Source organism: Calidris pugnax, unplaced genomic scaffold (assembly GCF_001431845.1).
Source record: "Calidris pugnax isolate Ruff unplaced genomic scaffold, ASM143184v1 scaffold74, whole genome shotgun sequence".
Lineage (NCBI taxonomy): Eukaryota > Metazoa > Chordata > Aves > Charadriiformes > Scolopacidae > Calidris > Calidris pugnax.
In genome coordinates, this window is record NW_015090790.1 from 1,763,483 (window position 1) to 1,780,058 (window position 16,576).

General features: G+C 48.2%; 1 protein-coding gene across 1 annotated transcript; it reads right to left on the bottom strand.

The window, feature by feature from the left end:
• Positions 1-1,847: 1,847 nt before the first annotated feature.
• On the bottom strand, positions 1,848-16,405 carry GPHB5 (glycoprotein hormone beta 5). Its single transcript, XM_014966577.1, has 4 exons — positions 16,378-16,405; positions 13,597-13,698; positions 3,587-3,791; positions 1,848-2,036 (listed from the first exon to the last, which is right to left on the bottom strand). Exons 3-4 carry the CDS (start codon positions 3,788-3,790, stop codon positions 1,848-1,850), a joined length of 393 nt encoding a protein of 130 aa, XP_014822063.1. The 5' UTR covers position 3,791; positions 13,597-13,698; positions 16,378-16,405.
• Between the last annotated feature and the right edge of the window lie 171 nt (positions 16,406-16,576).

Below are 16,576 nucleotides of genomic sequence, written 5' to 3' on the forward strand. Positions count from 1 at the left end.
AAAACCAAAAAAAGTGACAGCAACTAATAAACTACGCTTTGAATTAAAGCTGTGTCTCAGTGAGGACAGGACACTTGGGGAAGGTTCAAGCACACAGCCTTGGAAATGAAGGCGACTGCACCCAGAAGACAAGGCACTTAACGAGGGGAAGGCAAGTGCTGGTATCACTCTCAGCAGCAATCCTCTCCTCATGGCTACCCGAGAAGGTGCCTTTGTTGTGTAAGCTCCTGCGAGCCTCTCTCACTTGGCAAATCTTCCTGTTTTCACATAATTTCCCATTTTTTTCAGGGTAGGAATGGGATACAAACACGCAACTGTCCTCCAGGTGGGAACTAGAGGACAAAGGCACTTAGGTGGCTGTGGTCACCAGGGGGCTGTTGCTGCAGTGCCCAGGTGTCCCCTAGTTTGTAAATAGTGCATCTGAGGAGGTGAGAACCACTCTTTAGAATGTCTTCTCTCATTTCTGTGCTGGGCTTGTCTCACCCACATCGACTATGTCGACTTGGCCACTCCACAGCTTTCCTGTGAGCACATCAAGCTCTGTGCACATCCCTGGAGGAGCAGGTCTCCGTGGAGCTGAGCAGTGCAGGGAAGAGTGGGAACACCCTTTGTAAGTCCTCTGTTTCCCACCACCTCAGCCAGGGGCTCCCTGGAACCAGACCACGATCATCACGTTTTGGCTTGGGCCCTCTAACTCTGGGAATTGTCAGGAGGGACTCCTTGGGCTCTGCAGAGTCTCTCTGGTTTTATATGAAGTCAATTCCACACACACACACACACTCCCCTTTATCCCTGGAGAAAAGCAGATGGGAAAACATGCAATTTTGGGTTTACGGATTGAACGGGTTTCTCCCTTTTTTCAAGGAATTGTCTTTTGCAGAGCAAGACTTTTTTTCAATTGGCTCCAATTAAGCAAATCACTGAAATACGTACTTAGCTGTGAAAGTTCCACCGATATTAAGCAAAACACTTAATCATGAGCTTGAGTACTTTGCTGGGTCAGGGCTGAGTATGCCTTCGCCCTAATTCCAAGGTGACGACCTGGATGCCTATTTCCATTTCATTGGCCTTAAGGCTTTTTCTTTGGCCGTAATTCCTGGCAGAGCTCAGGGCAAGAAGAACCAAGGGCAGGGGCGAGGTGGTGGAAACGTTGGCAATCGCCTTTACATTGCCAGGAAGGAGCTAAAACCAGACAGGAATAGAGGCTGTCACACGGGGTGCAATGCCTTTGTGGCCAGTTTTCAACCCCCCCGCTGTTTAGTTCCTTGCACTTTGGATGTGAAGAAAGGTCACACAGTGTGAAAAGCCTGTAAGGAAGGAAAACTGTGTGTATATAGATATAGATATATATCTTTTTCCCCCATGGGATTTGCTATTGTAAGGCTGTGTGTGACATTTCTACAGCAATAACGCTTTGAACAGCACGAGGAGAGGGGATTAAGCCTTGTCTGCCCAAAAAAGTCAATGATTAGGAGCATTACGGGGTGAGATCAAATTCTGGACTGACTTACACCCTCTGTCATGCCTGAGGGGTGTGAAGCCAGGGAAGAATTTGGTGACCTGGGAAAGGAGAGCTCAGGCAGTCTCACATTCGGTGGTGGCAGTGGAGCAGATGTCACAGTCGCAGCGGATGGCCACCGGGTAGGTGTAGGAGGGATCCACGTTGGGGGCACACCTGGGCAGCTTCACTGTCATCATCTTGGTCTCGTTGTAGGTACAAACACGGTGGTAAGATTCAATGTAAGGTGGTTCCAGCACCGGCTTCTGTAGGGGAGAAATGCTGGCCTCAGGCAAGAAGGCTCAAGTGGTACCAGGGGCTCTTCCTTGCTGACCTGGGAAAGGAGAGCTCAGGCAGTCTCACATTCGGTGGTGGCAGTGGAGCAGATGTCACAGTCGCAGCGGATGGCCACCGGGTAGGTGTAGGAGGGATCCACGTTGGGGGCACACCTGGGCAGCTTCACTGTCATCATCTTGGTCTCGTTGTAGGTACAAACACGGTGGTAAGATTCAATGTAAGGTGGTTCCAGCACCGGCTTCTGTAGGGGAGAAATGCTGGCCTCAGGCAAGAAGGCTCAAGTGGTACCAGGGGCGGTTCAGATTGGATATTAGGAAAAAAATTTAATTATGCCTTGGAATGGGCTGCCCAGGGAAGTGGTTGAGGCACCATCCCTGGAGGTGCTCAAAAGATGGGTTGACATAGTGCTTAGAGACATGGTTTAGTGATGGGGGGGGTTCTTTTGTATGGTTTTCTTTATTAGAGTTAGGTTGATGGTTGGACTAGATGATCTTAAAGGTCCATACCAACCTGGACGATTGTGTGACTCTAAGACAAACATCTGGAGTCCACAGTTTCCTCAAAGGAATTTAGCGTAAATAGGGGAGCCTCTGGATAAGGCCGAAGGGGCCATGGATGGAAATACGTTTTAGGTTACATCCTTCAACACCTGCATCTTGGAGCCCTGCCATGGAGGGGAGTGGGTGCATGTGCGTGTTTCTGTTTGTCTAAAGCATAAAGCTCCATAAAGCTGCCTGCAGGAAGACAAAAGCCTCTCCAAAAAGCTGGCTTTCAGCAGAATATTAGTGTTTTGACCAAATGCGCGTTTGCCAAAAAGCAGCTGCTTTCTTCCAAAAGGTTTGATTTTTCCCCTCAAAGAAAATGTGTTCTGCTGGAAACCCTTCCATCTGCAAGAGCTGCCTAAGAGCAGAGGTGCTGCCCGGTGACTGACGGATGGTTTATTCCCAGCCAGATGGGTCTTCCTGGTCAGGCTGCACATCCCACAAACCCCAGTGAATGTCCACCATGGGGGATTTCTCCATCCCATTTGTCCACCATGGGTGCTCTCCCTGTTTTTTCCCCCTCTTCTCCCCCTGCCCCAGCTCCTGCTTGGGCCATGGCCACCATGGAATGTGACTCAAAACAGGACCAAATTAGAAACAGCATTATCTTTGGGATTTGCTTTTTGGAACAAAATATATTACCCACCAATTGGGAGCTCCATCTTAATCTCAAAGGATTTTTTTTCCAGTAAAGCAATAAAGGCCTCTTCTCCTGCTACAGTGGTTAAGCTGTAAGAGGCTTTCAAGTTGCATAATAACAGTATTGCATAAGTGATTAATTAATATCATCACTTGACGCACACCCCGCTTCGAGGCAGCGGAACGGAGGGAGGGAACAACCTACAGCAAAGTCCTCTGCCACGAACAGTGGTGGCCAGAAGGTCGTGGAGTGGGACACAGCCCTTGCCTGTTTGTGGAGATAGCTCCAAGCCATTGTTTGATGTGTAGCAGGTTTCTATCGAGGGCTTTTCTTTGTGGGGGAAGCACCACTCAGGATGCTTCGGGAAGCACCACCAGGGTGGTGAGGCACTGGCACAGGTTGCCCAGGGACGCTGTGGATGCCCCATCCCTGGAGGGGTTCAAGACCAGGCTGGATGGGGCTTGGAGCAACCTGGTCTGGTGGGAGGTGTCCCTGCCCAGGGCAGGGGGGTTGGAACTAGATGATCTTTAAGATCCTTTCCAACTCTAACCATTGTATGATTCTATGTTGGTGCCAGCCAACCACCCCCAGCCCAGGGCACAGCCTCACCTCCCAGGTCTGGCAGCGTCCCCAGCAGGCGTCCGTTGTCACCCGCAGCCCCCTGCAGCCGGGTTTCTTGGCCAGGAAGGTGAACTCACGCACAGCACAGCCCACAAAGGTGCGCAGGTCGATGGCGGGGGCCTTGAGTGCGTTGCTGCAGCCGGCCGGCGGCAGAAGAAGCAGAGCACCCAGGATCACACAGCGGAGCTTCATGCTGAGGCAGAAGGGAGAGAAGCGGAGGGGTGGGAGAGCTAGCACAGTCCAGGAGGCAAGAATTGCCCTTTCTTCCCCTCAGACACACTGTTCCCCATCCTCATTCAGCCACAGAGAAAGCAGGCAGATGTACCAATGAGGGGTCACCTGCACTTGTGAGACCCCACCTGGAGCACTGTGTCCAGCTTTGGAGTGCTCAGCACAGGAAGGACATGGACCTGTTGGAAAGGGTCCAGCAAAGGGCCACGAAGATGCTCAGAGGGCTGGAGCACCTCTGCTGTGAGGACAGGCTGAGAGAGCTGGGGCTGTTCAGCCTGGAGAAGAGAAGGCTCTGGGGAGACCTTAGAGCAACCTTCCAATATCTGAAGGGAGCTCCAGGAGAGCTGGGGAGGGACTCTTTGTCAGGAAGTGCAGTGACAGGACAAGGAGGAACAGTTTTAAATTGGAAGAGGGGAGATTTAGATTAGATACCAGAAAGAAATTCTTTGCTGTGAGGGTGAGGCACTGGAACAGGTTGCCCAGAGAAGCTGTGGCTGCCCCATCCCTGGAGGGGTTCAAGACCAGGCTGGATGGGGCTTGGAGCAACCTGGTCTGGTGGGAGGTGTCCCTGCCCATGGCAGGGGGGTTGGAACCAGTTGATCTTTAAGGTCCCTTCCAGCTCTAACCATTTTATGATTCCCAGAAAGGGAAAGTCTTAGTGAAAAGGTCTAACGGAAAGCAGACTTCTCCCCGCAGAGCAGTGGAGTTTTCCTGGGAGACACAAAGCCACCTGCTAGTGCCTCAGATCCACCAAAATTTCCATATTGCAAGTTTACTTTGCAGCAAATGCTTTCCCTGAGCTTGTGTCAACCAATGGTTGGGTATGCCTTTGGTTGCCCTCTCAGTGCACATAGATGTTGTTGGCTGAAGACCGTGGCCCTGGCAGGGTTAGTCTGGAAGGGCTCTGTCTGTCTGTCTGGGTGCCATCCACACCTGTGGGAGGTGGCAGCTTCCCTATTTTGCTGCACGGGGAGACAAGCAGCACAGCTGCAGCTCCATGCATTCATCAGGGTTAGGTCTGCAGGTAACACCAGCATTTCAACAAGAAGACCTAATTCTGGACACTCACCATTAGCCCAAGTTAGGAGCCAAGCCTCCCTCATTTTGTGCTATAATCTCTGGAGAGGTCAGCACCTCCTCATAATGTTATTGGAGTTGCCATTACCAATACCCTGACCACTGGTCTTGTGCTGGTCCAGTCCTGGGGCTGCAGCCACAGAGGCCAATGCAACTGTTAGTTGTCCCTCCTGCACACACTGCCCCACCAGCCAGCTCAGACATAACCAAGGCTGCTAAGCTGGTGAACAGAGCTGGTTAGATGGGGTCAACATGGCCAAGGTGACCAGAAGAGGCTTGAACTCACGTTTTCTGAGCAGCCCAACATTGACCAAGTCCCTTTGACACTTGCTGCCTTTCTATATCAAACCTTTCTCCACTCCTCAGTGAAGAAAGCAGCCAGCCTCTCTGGAAAACTTTGTCAAAAAAAAAAAAAAAAAAAGGGAGTTGGAGAGTAACTCTAAGATCTATTTTATACCTCACATACTTGCAATGCACTTAAAAATGCCAACCTCAGAAGCCCAGGCTTGACATGGAACTTTGAGAACGTCAGCTACTCCATGGGGCACACGGACTTGTGCGCGTTGGCCTGTTGTGTCCTCAGCTGGACAGACTTAAGTTAAACGAGCTTGGCCTGCCTTTTGATGTTTGAGTCTCTAGGTTCCTGTTAAACCAAAAGATTGAAATTTGCTAAAACAAAGTTTTAGATCAGCGCATGAGCTTTGCCACAGTTTGCCTTCATAGACCTGGCCGTGCATACATTATAGCCTTACGTGGGATTAAATACTGATTACATGTATGCTTCTATATAAGCTTCAACAGAGAGAAAAAAAAAAAAGCCCTAAAATTCCATATTTTTAAAAGCAGATATTTGAGAGCAAAAGAGAGAAACTTCAGAAGAAGAAGTGGAACATTTTACTCTTTGCCATTTTAGCAAAAGCTGCTGCTTTATTCATGAGCCGGAGCCATGGCATGGGGTCAACACAGAAGGGCACTCACCTGACTTGTTGGGAGTCCGATCTCCTTTCTCAGTTTTAAACTGCTTCAGGATGTCAGAGTGAGCAGCAGGAGACCTGCACAGCACTCCTTGTCGGCTTTGTGCTCCGGAGATCTCCCAAGCAGCTGCTAGTGGGCTCCTTAATTGTGCAAATTTATAGAAAGGGTCTTGTCAATCAAGACAAGACAGAGGCAGATCCTTACTTGAACTACCCAAGGCAACAAAGTCATTGACTGTAAATTAAGTCTCTCCTTTCCAACAGTGATTATCTTAAAGGGTATTGTTTCGTAACACCAGCCCTGAAACAAAAGGAGTATCTTGCTGAATGAAATATCGAGCTTGCACTGGGGCAAAACGGGTCTTCTCATCCATGGAATTGCAACACCCGTGTGAGGAGATGGGGAGACTCAAACCATCATTACCTCCCTGATCAACAAGCCCTGAGTAAACACCCTGAAGGGAGTTCTTCTCAAATATTTGTGCTGAGTTTTTGTCAGCTGCATAAGGCCTTTTTTGACTCCACTGCAAGTAAGAGCAAAGCGATGGGGGGAGGAGGAGGTGTGAGTTTGTAAGACGAGGGAATGTTCTCTTGACAAGCCAGGCAGCTGTCATGCAGGTAAGGACCACTGTGCAAAAGAAATTGGGACATCATGACCACTGCCTTCACCGTGCAAACACTACTTTCAGCTACTCATAAGACAGAAAGAAGCCGAGGAACCTTGGGACTATGAGCAACTTGCTGGTCAGCGAGTTCATAAAAGATGAGCAGGTACGAGAAGTCCAGACACAAGCTCATGCAGCAACCTCAGGAAAGTATCTCCCTTCCTTGCCACCAGCTCGCAGCTGGACACATATTTCTTCCATTGAAGCCAATGGGGAAAAGCAGGAGATTCAAAGCCAAATCTGATCAGAGCAAGGTCAAGAGGAACTGCCAAACTGTTGTGCCACTGATCTAAAAATATCAGCAACTTTCAAAAAAAAAAAAAACAACCCAAAGCAAATCAAAACAAACCTTCCCTGGTTTTTTGCTGTAATTATCACTGACCAGAAATTAAGCTAGGAAAGAAACCTTTAAAGGCTTTTAAAAAATGCACAGTTTAAAAGTCCCTGACTTGCAGAGAGAGCAGGTAAAAGTGAAAATATTGGTCATAAGTTCTCCTTATTTGATTCTGGAAACGTGCCAGCAAAACTCAGCCCAAGGTTAGAGACAAGTACAGGAAACACATGCCAGATGGCGGATCAACCAGCTTTGACAGATCCCTCTTCTTCTATGGATTAGAAAAACAGGTGCTAGACTTTCCGTTCGTTCAATTCATGTTGGATTTCCTGACTTCAGCTGACCGAGATGGTGTCCTCTCGTCGCCGTTTATACTGAATAACCTCAAAGAGCAAAACGAAAGGCAAATTGCAAACCGACCCCTCTCACTTATTTTCTCCTATGAAAATCCTGTCTATTCTCACGCTTTGGTTTTGCCTTTATCACACCTGAGCTGAATAAGTGACGGTGTGTTATCACACACTGCTTGCAAAGGGTTTCTCAGTTTCCACAGCCGCTTTCGATTACCTTTACACTGCCCTCGGCTGTTAAATGGTTCATTTGTGGTGATGATGCTGCTCACGTTCCGCCCAGTGTAATTCGAGAGTTCAAATCCAGTGGAGTTGGCTAGACATGGATGTGAGCGAGGACTGGGCTTTCTAATTGCACAGCAGGTAATTGCCTGGAGATCTGTCCTGAATTCGTTGCAACACAAAGAAGATTCTCCAATACATATAGACACTGTGTAATCTATATGTGACTGACAATAGCTGATTTAACTCAAATCACTGCTGCTTTCCACAGCGTTCCTCCAACGTGCCCTTTTGGAAGGGCATTTTAGGTTTTTATGACAGACTAGTGGGCAAAGACGTAGCTCCATTAATCCTCTCCTCTGGGCTCAGAAGTGGAAGATGAAGCTTCTTAATTAAAAACCATAGAAGTTCAAAGATTCATTATCTTAATTCGTTAATTTCCTTATTGTTCAAGTCCAATGCACTGGAAAAAAGACACCTCATTTCAACATGCATCACCACCAGTGCTAATGCTCTATTTTCAGCATTGCCTCGGTGATGAGTGAAGTTTATAAATTAGACAAGGCTGGAAATGAAGTGTCCTGAAACAAAGCTACCATCCCTTCCTGTGAATCCTGTTAGAATAAATTCCTAGAACTACTGAGCTCATCAAAACCCAGCCATTAAAACAAATATGACGAGAGTCCAGAACCCCAGAGAGGCACTTGGCCAAACCAAGCCTCAGCACCACATAGACCCAGCAAGAAGTTTCAGCAGCAGACAGAACCAAATCTTCCAGCCTGAACTCTCTTTACCCTCTAAGGAGATGTAGATCCCAGTCAACACTTTGAATCCTTGACTATTTCCAATTTAAGCTCATCACCCTGTTCCCACTGATTTTAAGAGATTCCTTGTGGGTGCAGCGTCATCCCATGTCATGGGACCAGCAGGACTCACAGAGACACAAGGTCATAAAGCAGCCCTTTGAGAAACAAACTCTATAACCATACAGAAACAGCTTAGGTGACCATAGGGTTGCCAGTTTACTGTTGTCTATCTTGGGTCCCTGATTTGTCAGCAACTGAAGAATTACCGGGGGAGGAAGATGAGAAGAACAAGAGTTGACAAGGTTGACGAAGAGTCCTCCTTTCACCTCTAAGCACCACCTCCACGGCCACATCACTCTGCAACTGTCTCATTGCAATCATGCCCAGGTTCTTTGTGCAGGGGTCTCCATAACACAGCTAGAGAGAGCCAAGCATGTTCTTTGTAAAAGAAGAACATGGAGGCCACGCTGAGAGCACATAGAGCACCCCTTCTTTACAGGAATCATAAAACAGTCCTGAATATCATCTCTTACTCACCAACCATCTCAAAACCACCCTTGTAAACCATGCAAACAGCAAGCACACTATTGAGTAGCATATTGTTCGTGGTGTCACCCATGCCATGACCTGTGAAATGCCAACTCCAGCATTGCCCGGGCTATGCCCCACCTGTGGAAGTAGGTTGATACCTACGGGGCTCTGAAACACAGCTCTGCCCCGGAGAGGAACAGTGCTCTGCCATTGGGAACACATCACCCATTAGAATTTATAACTTATTTACAACTTCTGACACGACAGTACGAATGATTTCATACCTGAGCGGAAAGTTCAGGTCAGAGCCAGTATTCTTCTGCATATGGATTAATCTATACAGATTAATGGAAAGAGTATTATAAATTTAATTTCATGGTGCTATTGCCACACACCTCTGCTTTTCTTCAAGCATGCTTTATATTCAGCAGTCTTGGTAAGCTATCTCTACTTTAATTAGATTAGACAGATAAATCCCAATAAAAGCAAAATGCTTTTGTCATTTAAAGACACTTTCAAACCAGAGATTAATTTGTGAAGACCAACAGTCTCACACGACAAGTTTCATACTTCCCAGGGTTTTATACTGTATTGGATTCTGACGATGTCTGCTATATCCTCTGGTGCTTAAATCACAGAACCACAGAATCTTCTAGGGTGGAAGGGACCTTAAAGATCATCTTGTCCAACCATCAACCTAACTGACAAAAATAGACGCCCGCACAACAAACAAAAAGCAACACCATCACTAAACCATACCTCCCAGCACTACATCAAACTGTCTTTTGAACACCTCCAGGGATGGTGCCTCAACCGCCTCCCTGGGCAGCCCATTCCAATGTCTGATAACCCTTTCAGTGAAAAATTTTTTCCTAATATCCAGCCTGAACCTCCCCTGGCGTAACTTGAGGCCATTTCCTCTCGTCCTGTTGCCTGTGACTTGAGAGAAGAGACCGCCCCCCCCCCCCCTACAACCTCCTTTCAGGGAGTTATAGAGAGCAATAAGGTCTCCCCTCAGCCTCCTTTTCTCCAGGCTGAATAACCCCAGCTCCCTCAGCCTCTCCTCATAAGACTTGTGCTCCAGACCCCTCACCAGCTTTGTTGCCCTTCTCTGGACTCGCTCCAGCACCTCGATGTCTTTTTTATGGTGGGGGCCTAAAACTGGACACCGCCCTCGAGGTGGGGCCTCACCAGTGCCTGAGCAGAGGGGGACCATCACCTCCCGAGTCCTACTCCCCACGCTGTTCCTGACACAGGCCAGGATGCTGGTGGCCTCCTTGGCCACCTGGGCACACTGGTGGCTCATGGTCAGCCCACAGGCCACCAACACCCCCAGGGCCTTTTCTGCCAGGCAGCGCCAGCCACTCTGCAGGGGGTTGGTAGGACCCAAGGGCAGGACCTGGCACTAGGCCTTGTGGAACCTCATTCTCGAGGTGGGGCCTCACCAGTGCCTGAGCAGAGGGGGACCATCACCTCCCGAGTCCTACTCCCCACGCTGTTCCTGACACAGGCCAGGATGCTGGTGGCCTCCTTGGCCACCTGGGCACACTGGTGGCTCATGGTCAGCCCACAGGCCACCAACACCCCCAGGGCCTTTTCTGCCAGGCAGCGCCAGCCACTCTGCAGGGGGTTGGTAGGACCCAAGGGCAGGACCTGGCACTAGGCCTTGTTGAATCTCATCCCATTGGTCTCAGCCCATCCCATCCATCCTGTCGAGATCTCTCTGCAAAGCCTCTCTACCCTCCAGGAGGTCGACACTGCCACCCAGCTTGGTGTCGTCTGCGAACTGACTGAGGGTGCACTCCATCCCCTCGTCCAGATCATTGATAAAGATGTTAAAGAGAATTTGCCCCAGTACTGAGCCCTGTGGGACACCACTCGTGACTGGACGCCAGCTGGATTTAACTCCATTCACCACCACTCTCTGGGCCCGGCCCTCCAGCCAGTTTTTAACCCAGCGGAGGGTATTCCCATCCAAGCCATGGGCAGCCAGTTTCTCCAGGAGGACACTGTGGGACACTGTATCACAGGCCTTGCTGAAGTTCAGATAAACAACATCCACAGCCTTTCCTTCATCCAGCAAGCGGGTCACTTTGTCATAGAAGGAGATCAGCTTTGTCAAGCAGGACCTGCCCCTCATGAACCCGTGCTGGCTGGGCCTGATCGCATGGGTCAAAGGTCAAATATGTAAGTCATGACTGGGTATTATAATTTCTAGTTCTGCCGGCAGCTGGCATGTGGCAAACAGACACTGAAATCCAGCTGTTTAAATCCTCAATCAGCCATTTAAGTTGAAACCCAGCAGTGAAACAACTAAAAGGTATGTTTTCACAGCAGTGTGCCAAACTGTACCCCAGGGATTCCTACTCCGCTTGAAATACTAAAAGACTCTGAACCCCTTTGATGCATGAAGATGTTGCTTTATAAGGAAAACATATTACAAATAACTCACAGATTAAGCTGGAAAGATAACAGAATATTGGGTTTGACACTACTAGGGTTAGATACCTACAGGTATCAGGTGCTACAGGTATAGACCCTATAAGGCTAGAAAATTAAACTCAGGGTTTGCCTTTTTAATTAGTATCAGTGATGACTGTATGAAGGACTTGCAGGCTCCAGCTGTACGGAACTGAATTTCTGAACCCGGGGCCCTTTAGCGTCACCCAACAGCAACACACCAAACATCCTGGGCTAAATTTTCAAGAGTTTATCTATGGTCAAACCTCCACTGACACTGAAAGGGGAAAACTGTGTTGGACTACACTCCTTTTAGAAAACCCACCCCACAAATGCTGGTCCCAGGGTGCTGGGAAGGTATAGGTACTGGTACCATCCTGAGGGCCACAGTCCAACAACAATCCAAGGGCCACAGTTATCAATTTTCCTGCTTTGGGTGATATTCTCTGCACAGCGTGGAGAATGGTGGTGGACCTAGCAATGTGCCTCAGTGACAATGAGAGCTTCTGTACACCACAGTTTCACAGTCTTTTTTGGCTGAGAAAGCACATCTCTTTTTTTATCTTTTTTTTTCTTCTTCTTTTTTTTTTTTTTATATTGGATAATTTGTTCTTTTTCCCCCATTTCGGTTGGTTGGTTGCATGTCGGGACCGTGTCCATGCAGGGTTTGTGTTTGAGGCAAAGGTGTCCCAAACCTCCTTCTAATACACAGAAGTAGGCAGTGACTTTGGGCTGAACAGCAAAGATTTTGCCCTGCCCGACCCAAGGGCAACTCTGGAATCAGAAGGATTCTCCATGTCACAGCAATAAAACCAAAATCCTCTCCTGCACAGGGCCAAATTCTGCCCTGGACTAACACACACCTTTTTTCTACACATCCTCCCCTCTAAGCATCTGATTGATTTGGAGCCGATAAGGATAATGGATGGGGATGACAGAATGCAAACACAAGGAAAACAATTCCAGGCTACAGTTAAAGGAAAATACATTTCAAAGCTGTGTTTCGGTGTCTTCAACCCCTGCCAAATCAGGCAGCACAGAAGGGGAGAAGCCAGTATTAATTAGGGTTTTAACTTAATTGGCTGCTAGTATTTCCTCCAATAGCAAGCTCGAAATCACTGCTCCTCAGCCTTACCCGTATTTTGCACATTCTGGGTACTGTATACTGAGGGATAACTCTTTTCCAAGATCTGCCTTGCAGCCAGCCTTCCATAAGGAAGGCAGGCTACTCAAACAGCCGTCCCACGAAACCAAGCTGATGAGGAAATGACAACTTAAGCGTTGGAAATCGAGTTGTCTGGATGGAGATCTGGATTTCAGGCTCACACTCCCTGCTGCAATAACGATACACCTATAACAGGCCATTCTGCACCAGTGACTAATTGAAGTCCAATCAAAAGAAAATACCAGTATGACATTAAATGGCTTATTTTAAAGGTTCTGTTTTCCTAGACAATGAATCCAAGCATTTACATTTAATTATTAGATTTCAAATCCCACTAACGGGTTGGATGGTGTTCCATTAAGTTACATACTGCCTACATTTCACTGCCAAAGATTTGAAACTGGTTTGGCAATTCAGAATAGGAAAAGAGAAAGCAGTTTAATGACAGTGGATTCAGCAGGGATACAAATTACGCCTGATTAAAAGGGAAGGGGGGGTGGGGGCGTGTCTTAACAGTCTAATTAATGTAGTTAATTTTCATAGGTACTGAATTAATCACAGAATCTTCATGGTTGGAATGGGCCTCTGAGATCATCGAGTCCAACCACACACAAAAAACCCCAACCCAACAATCCCAGGCACTAGAGCATGCCCTGAAGGGCCACATCTACACGTTTCTTGAATACCTTCAGGGATGGGGACTCCACCCCCTCCCTGGGCAGGCTGTTCCAGTGCCTGACCACCCTCTCAGGAAAGTCATTCTTCCCAATATCTAATCTAAACCTCCCCTGCCCCAACTTCAGACCATTTCCTCTGCTCTGGTCATTATTCCCTTGGGAGAAGAGGCCAACCCCCACCTCTCTACACCCTCCTGTCAGGGAGTTGTAGAGGGCAATGAAGTCTCCCTTCAGCCTCCTCTTCTCCAAACTGAACATGCCCAGTTCCCTCAGCCTCTCCTTGTATGACTTGTTCTCCAGACCCCTCACCAGCTTGGTGGCTCTTCTCTCGACACACTCCAGCATCTCAATGTCTTGCCTGTAGTGAGGGGCCCAGAACTGACCACAGCCCTCGAGGGGAGGCCCCACCAGTGCCCAGCACAGGAGTTTTGGGGGATGCTGATTTCCATGCATAGAGGAGAGCATGAGGGAGGAGCACCAAAGGTTGTGGTGTAAAGGGAACTTACATGGACCTTCTCTGGAAGCAGAGCTCTTGAAAGCATCTCCTTTTTTCTCTCTTTTGGCATCTGTGTTGCACATATTCCAATTTACCATCAGCAGAATTAGCTCTAGAGCAAGAGAAAACAGAAATAGGTTGTGGGAGGAAAAAAAAGATTAAGGAAAAAAAAATATTATTCCTTGGGTGATCTTACGTTAGGGTGTGAAATCCAAGCCTTTATCTCCTGTATCTTTAGCTATTCTGCTGCATTTATTGCAGAAACATTTCTAAACATCGGAGCAGATTTATAGATTCCAACATTTTCAAAGCACTTTACTCAACAAACTCCAAATAACCAAAGAGACAGTAATGGGATTTGAAGCAGGGGAGGGGTCTTTTAGCAATTCACGTTGGAAATTCCAGGGGGATTTAGCAGATTGAAGGTTATTATGGAAAACAGAATTGCACCTGAAAAAACAGTTTCCACACAGTTTCTGCTAAAGCAGAGTTACGCTGCGAGGTCTGGTGAGATCAAGGCTCCACAAGACCTCTAAACCTCCCCCCCCCCCCTCAACTCTTTACCTTACCACGAGGTGAGGGATTTGTTTGGATAAGGCTAAAACACCTACTGCTCCATCATCACCAAACCTGTCCCCCTTAGGAGAATTTTTAATAGAACAACAAATTTTGCTTAAATTCAGTCCATGGCAAGCCTTCATGCTTCTGTTTGTGAGAAGGCGGGGGGGGTGGGCATTGTGGGGCACCACAGACACAGGAAATATTCTTTCCTTTGTATCCCTGAGAGCAATTTTTTTCTGGCCAGAACTGATGCTTGAGATCATAGAATCACAGAATGGTTAGAGTTGGAAGGGACCTTAAAGATCATCCAGTTCCAACCCCCCTGCCGTGGGCAGGGACACCTCCCACCAGACCAGGTTGCTCCAAGCCCCATCCAGCCTGGCCTTGAACCCCTCCAGGGATGGGGCAGCCACAGCTTCTCTGCGCAACCTCTTCCAGTGCCTCACCACCCTCACAGCAAAGAATTCCTTCCTGGTATCTCATCTAAATCTCCCTTCTTCCAATTTAAAACCGGTACCCCTTGTCCTGTCACTGCACTCCCTGACAAAGAGTCCCTCCCCAGCTCTCCTGGAGCTCCCTTCAGATATTGGAAGGCTGCTCTAAGGTCTCCCCAGAGCTTTCTCTTCTCCAGGCTGAACAACCCCAGCTCTCTCAGCCTGTCCTCACAGCAGAGGTGCTCCAGCCCTCTGAGCATCTTCGTGGCCCTTTGCTGGACCCGTTCCAACAGGTCCATGTCCTTCCTGTGCTGAGGACTCCAGAGCTGGACACAGTGCTCCAGGTGGGGTCTCACCAGTGCAGAGTAGAGGGACAGAATCACCTCCCATGACCTGCTGGCCACACTTCTCTTGATGCAGCCCAGGATGGGGTTGGTTTTCTGGGCTGCCAGTGCGCACTGCAACATGATGCAGATGCCCACCTTGATTTAAGATAGTTAAGTATACAGTGATTTTCTACTTACCTACATTATCTGCATAGGCCAAGTAATCTGTAGAAAACCATGGGAGTCACTGCATAGTCACAGGGACTACAGCCGAGCAGAAGCTGCAGTCCTACCCGGTGTATTTTGCAGAATTCATATTGAAAGGTCCCTAAAACTGAGCCGGGCTGTCCCATCAGGTTACTTACACAGATAAACCCTATCTCCTTCACCAAAACGTGAAGAATTCCAAACTGACCCAAGCCTGCCCAAGGTTCTCAGGCAAACGTGCCTTTTGTGGCTGGAGGTCTGCAGCCATCCTGGTACAAAGGCCATGTCTTTCCTTCCTTGCCCCCGTGGGGGTTATTACACCAGAGCTTCCTTCTGCCTGGGCCGGTGGTGGGCACACACATCTCCTCAGTGCAAGGTGCCACCAGGCACGGGCTCTATAAACACGGCCCCTTGGCTTGCTGCTTCCTCTGTCGGCGAAGTCGGGAGGCTTTCTACACACCCAAACCCTTGTCCCAGCTTGTGAAATATTAAGAAATTTGAAAACAAGATTCGGAAGTGATATGGAATAACTGTATTCCCTTTCTCCTCCTCTTTTTCGGAAGAGCTTCCCAGACCGAGGGATAATACAAGTTCCCAGACATTTTCAAGTGGGTATCAAAGGTAGGAGTCTCCGTCCAGCAATGCAAAACACGTGTTTCTTTAGACAAGTTTTCCATCCTTCCTGAGTGACCCCGAAACTTCTCACACCTTCGGTGACTTTGGGGGCAGGGAGAGTACACTCCATAGACAAAATGAACAGGGGGAGGGGGGAAGAACAACCAACCAGAAAAATAGTCAAAGATAAAGTTTCAGCCTAACGTTTTTCATGCGATGCAGCCTTCCAGAAAAGCCTGCAGTCACTGCTCGCAGTGGGTCAGCACAACTCCTTTTGAGGTATTTACTAACAAATTCAGGATACTCCCTTTGGCTTCAGCATTTAATCTTTAAAACTATAGATAGCTCTTAATTCATAGAATCACAGAATGGTCAGAGCTGGAAGGGACTTTAAAGATCATCCAGTTCCAACCACCCTGCCCTGGGCAGGGACACCTCCCACCAGATCAGCTTGACCAAAGCCCCATCCAGCCTGGTCTTGGGCACCTCCAGGGATGGGGCAGCCACAGCTTCTCTGGGCAACCTGTTCCAGTGATGAACAGAATTCAAAATGCAAGACCTCATATCAGTTTCCAGTTTAATACCCAAGCGATTGCTTTACTGTGTATTAAAGTGGTAACTGGAGACAGAGTTGGGAACAGCCTTTACCTGCTTGTGATGGCCACCAACTCGTGGCCTGGGGACCACGCTTGACGCAAGATAAACTAGGTGCCCTGCTATTACGCAAGAAACCACAACATTCCTGAGAAGGAAAGACAAAGGATGAAAAATTAGCAAAGCAATTATCATTACAAAAAGTAGAAAACTGATTTAACTTCTTTAATTCCAATCCTTTAAAGGTTGTTTT

What these genes read in the sequence shown, in the direction of transcription:
- GPHB5 (XM_014966577.1), bottom strand. Translation starts at nt 3,790, where the DNA reads ATGAAGCTCCGCTGTGTGATCCTGGGTGCTCTGCTTCTTCTGCCGCCG. An exon ending in GACGCTGCCAGACCTGGGAG is followed by an intron (nt 2,037 to 3,586) that starts GTGAGGCTGTGC and finishes TCTCCCCTACAG; the next exon opens with AAGCCGGTGCTGGAACCACC.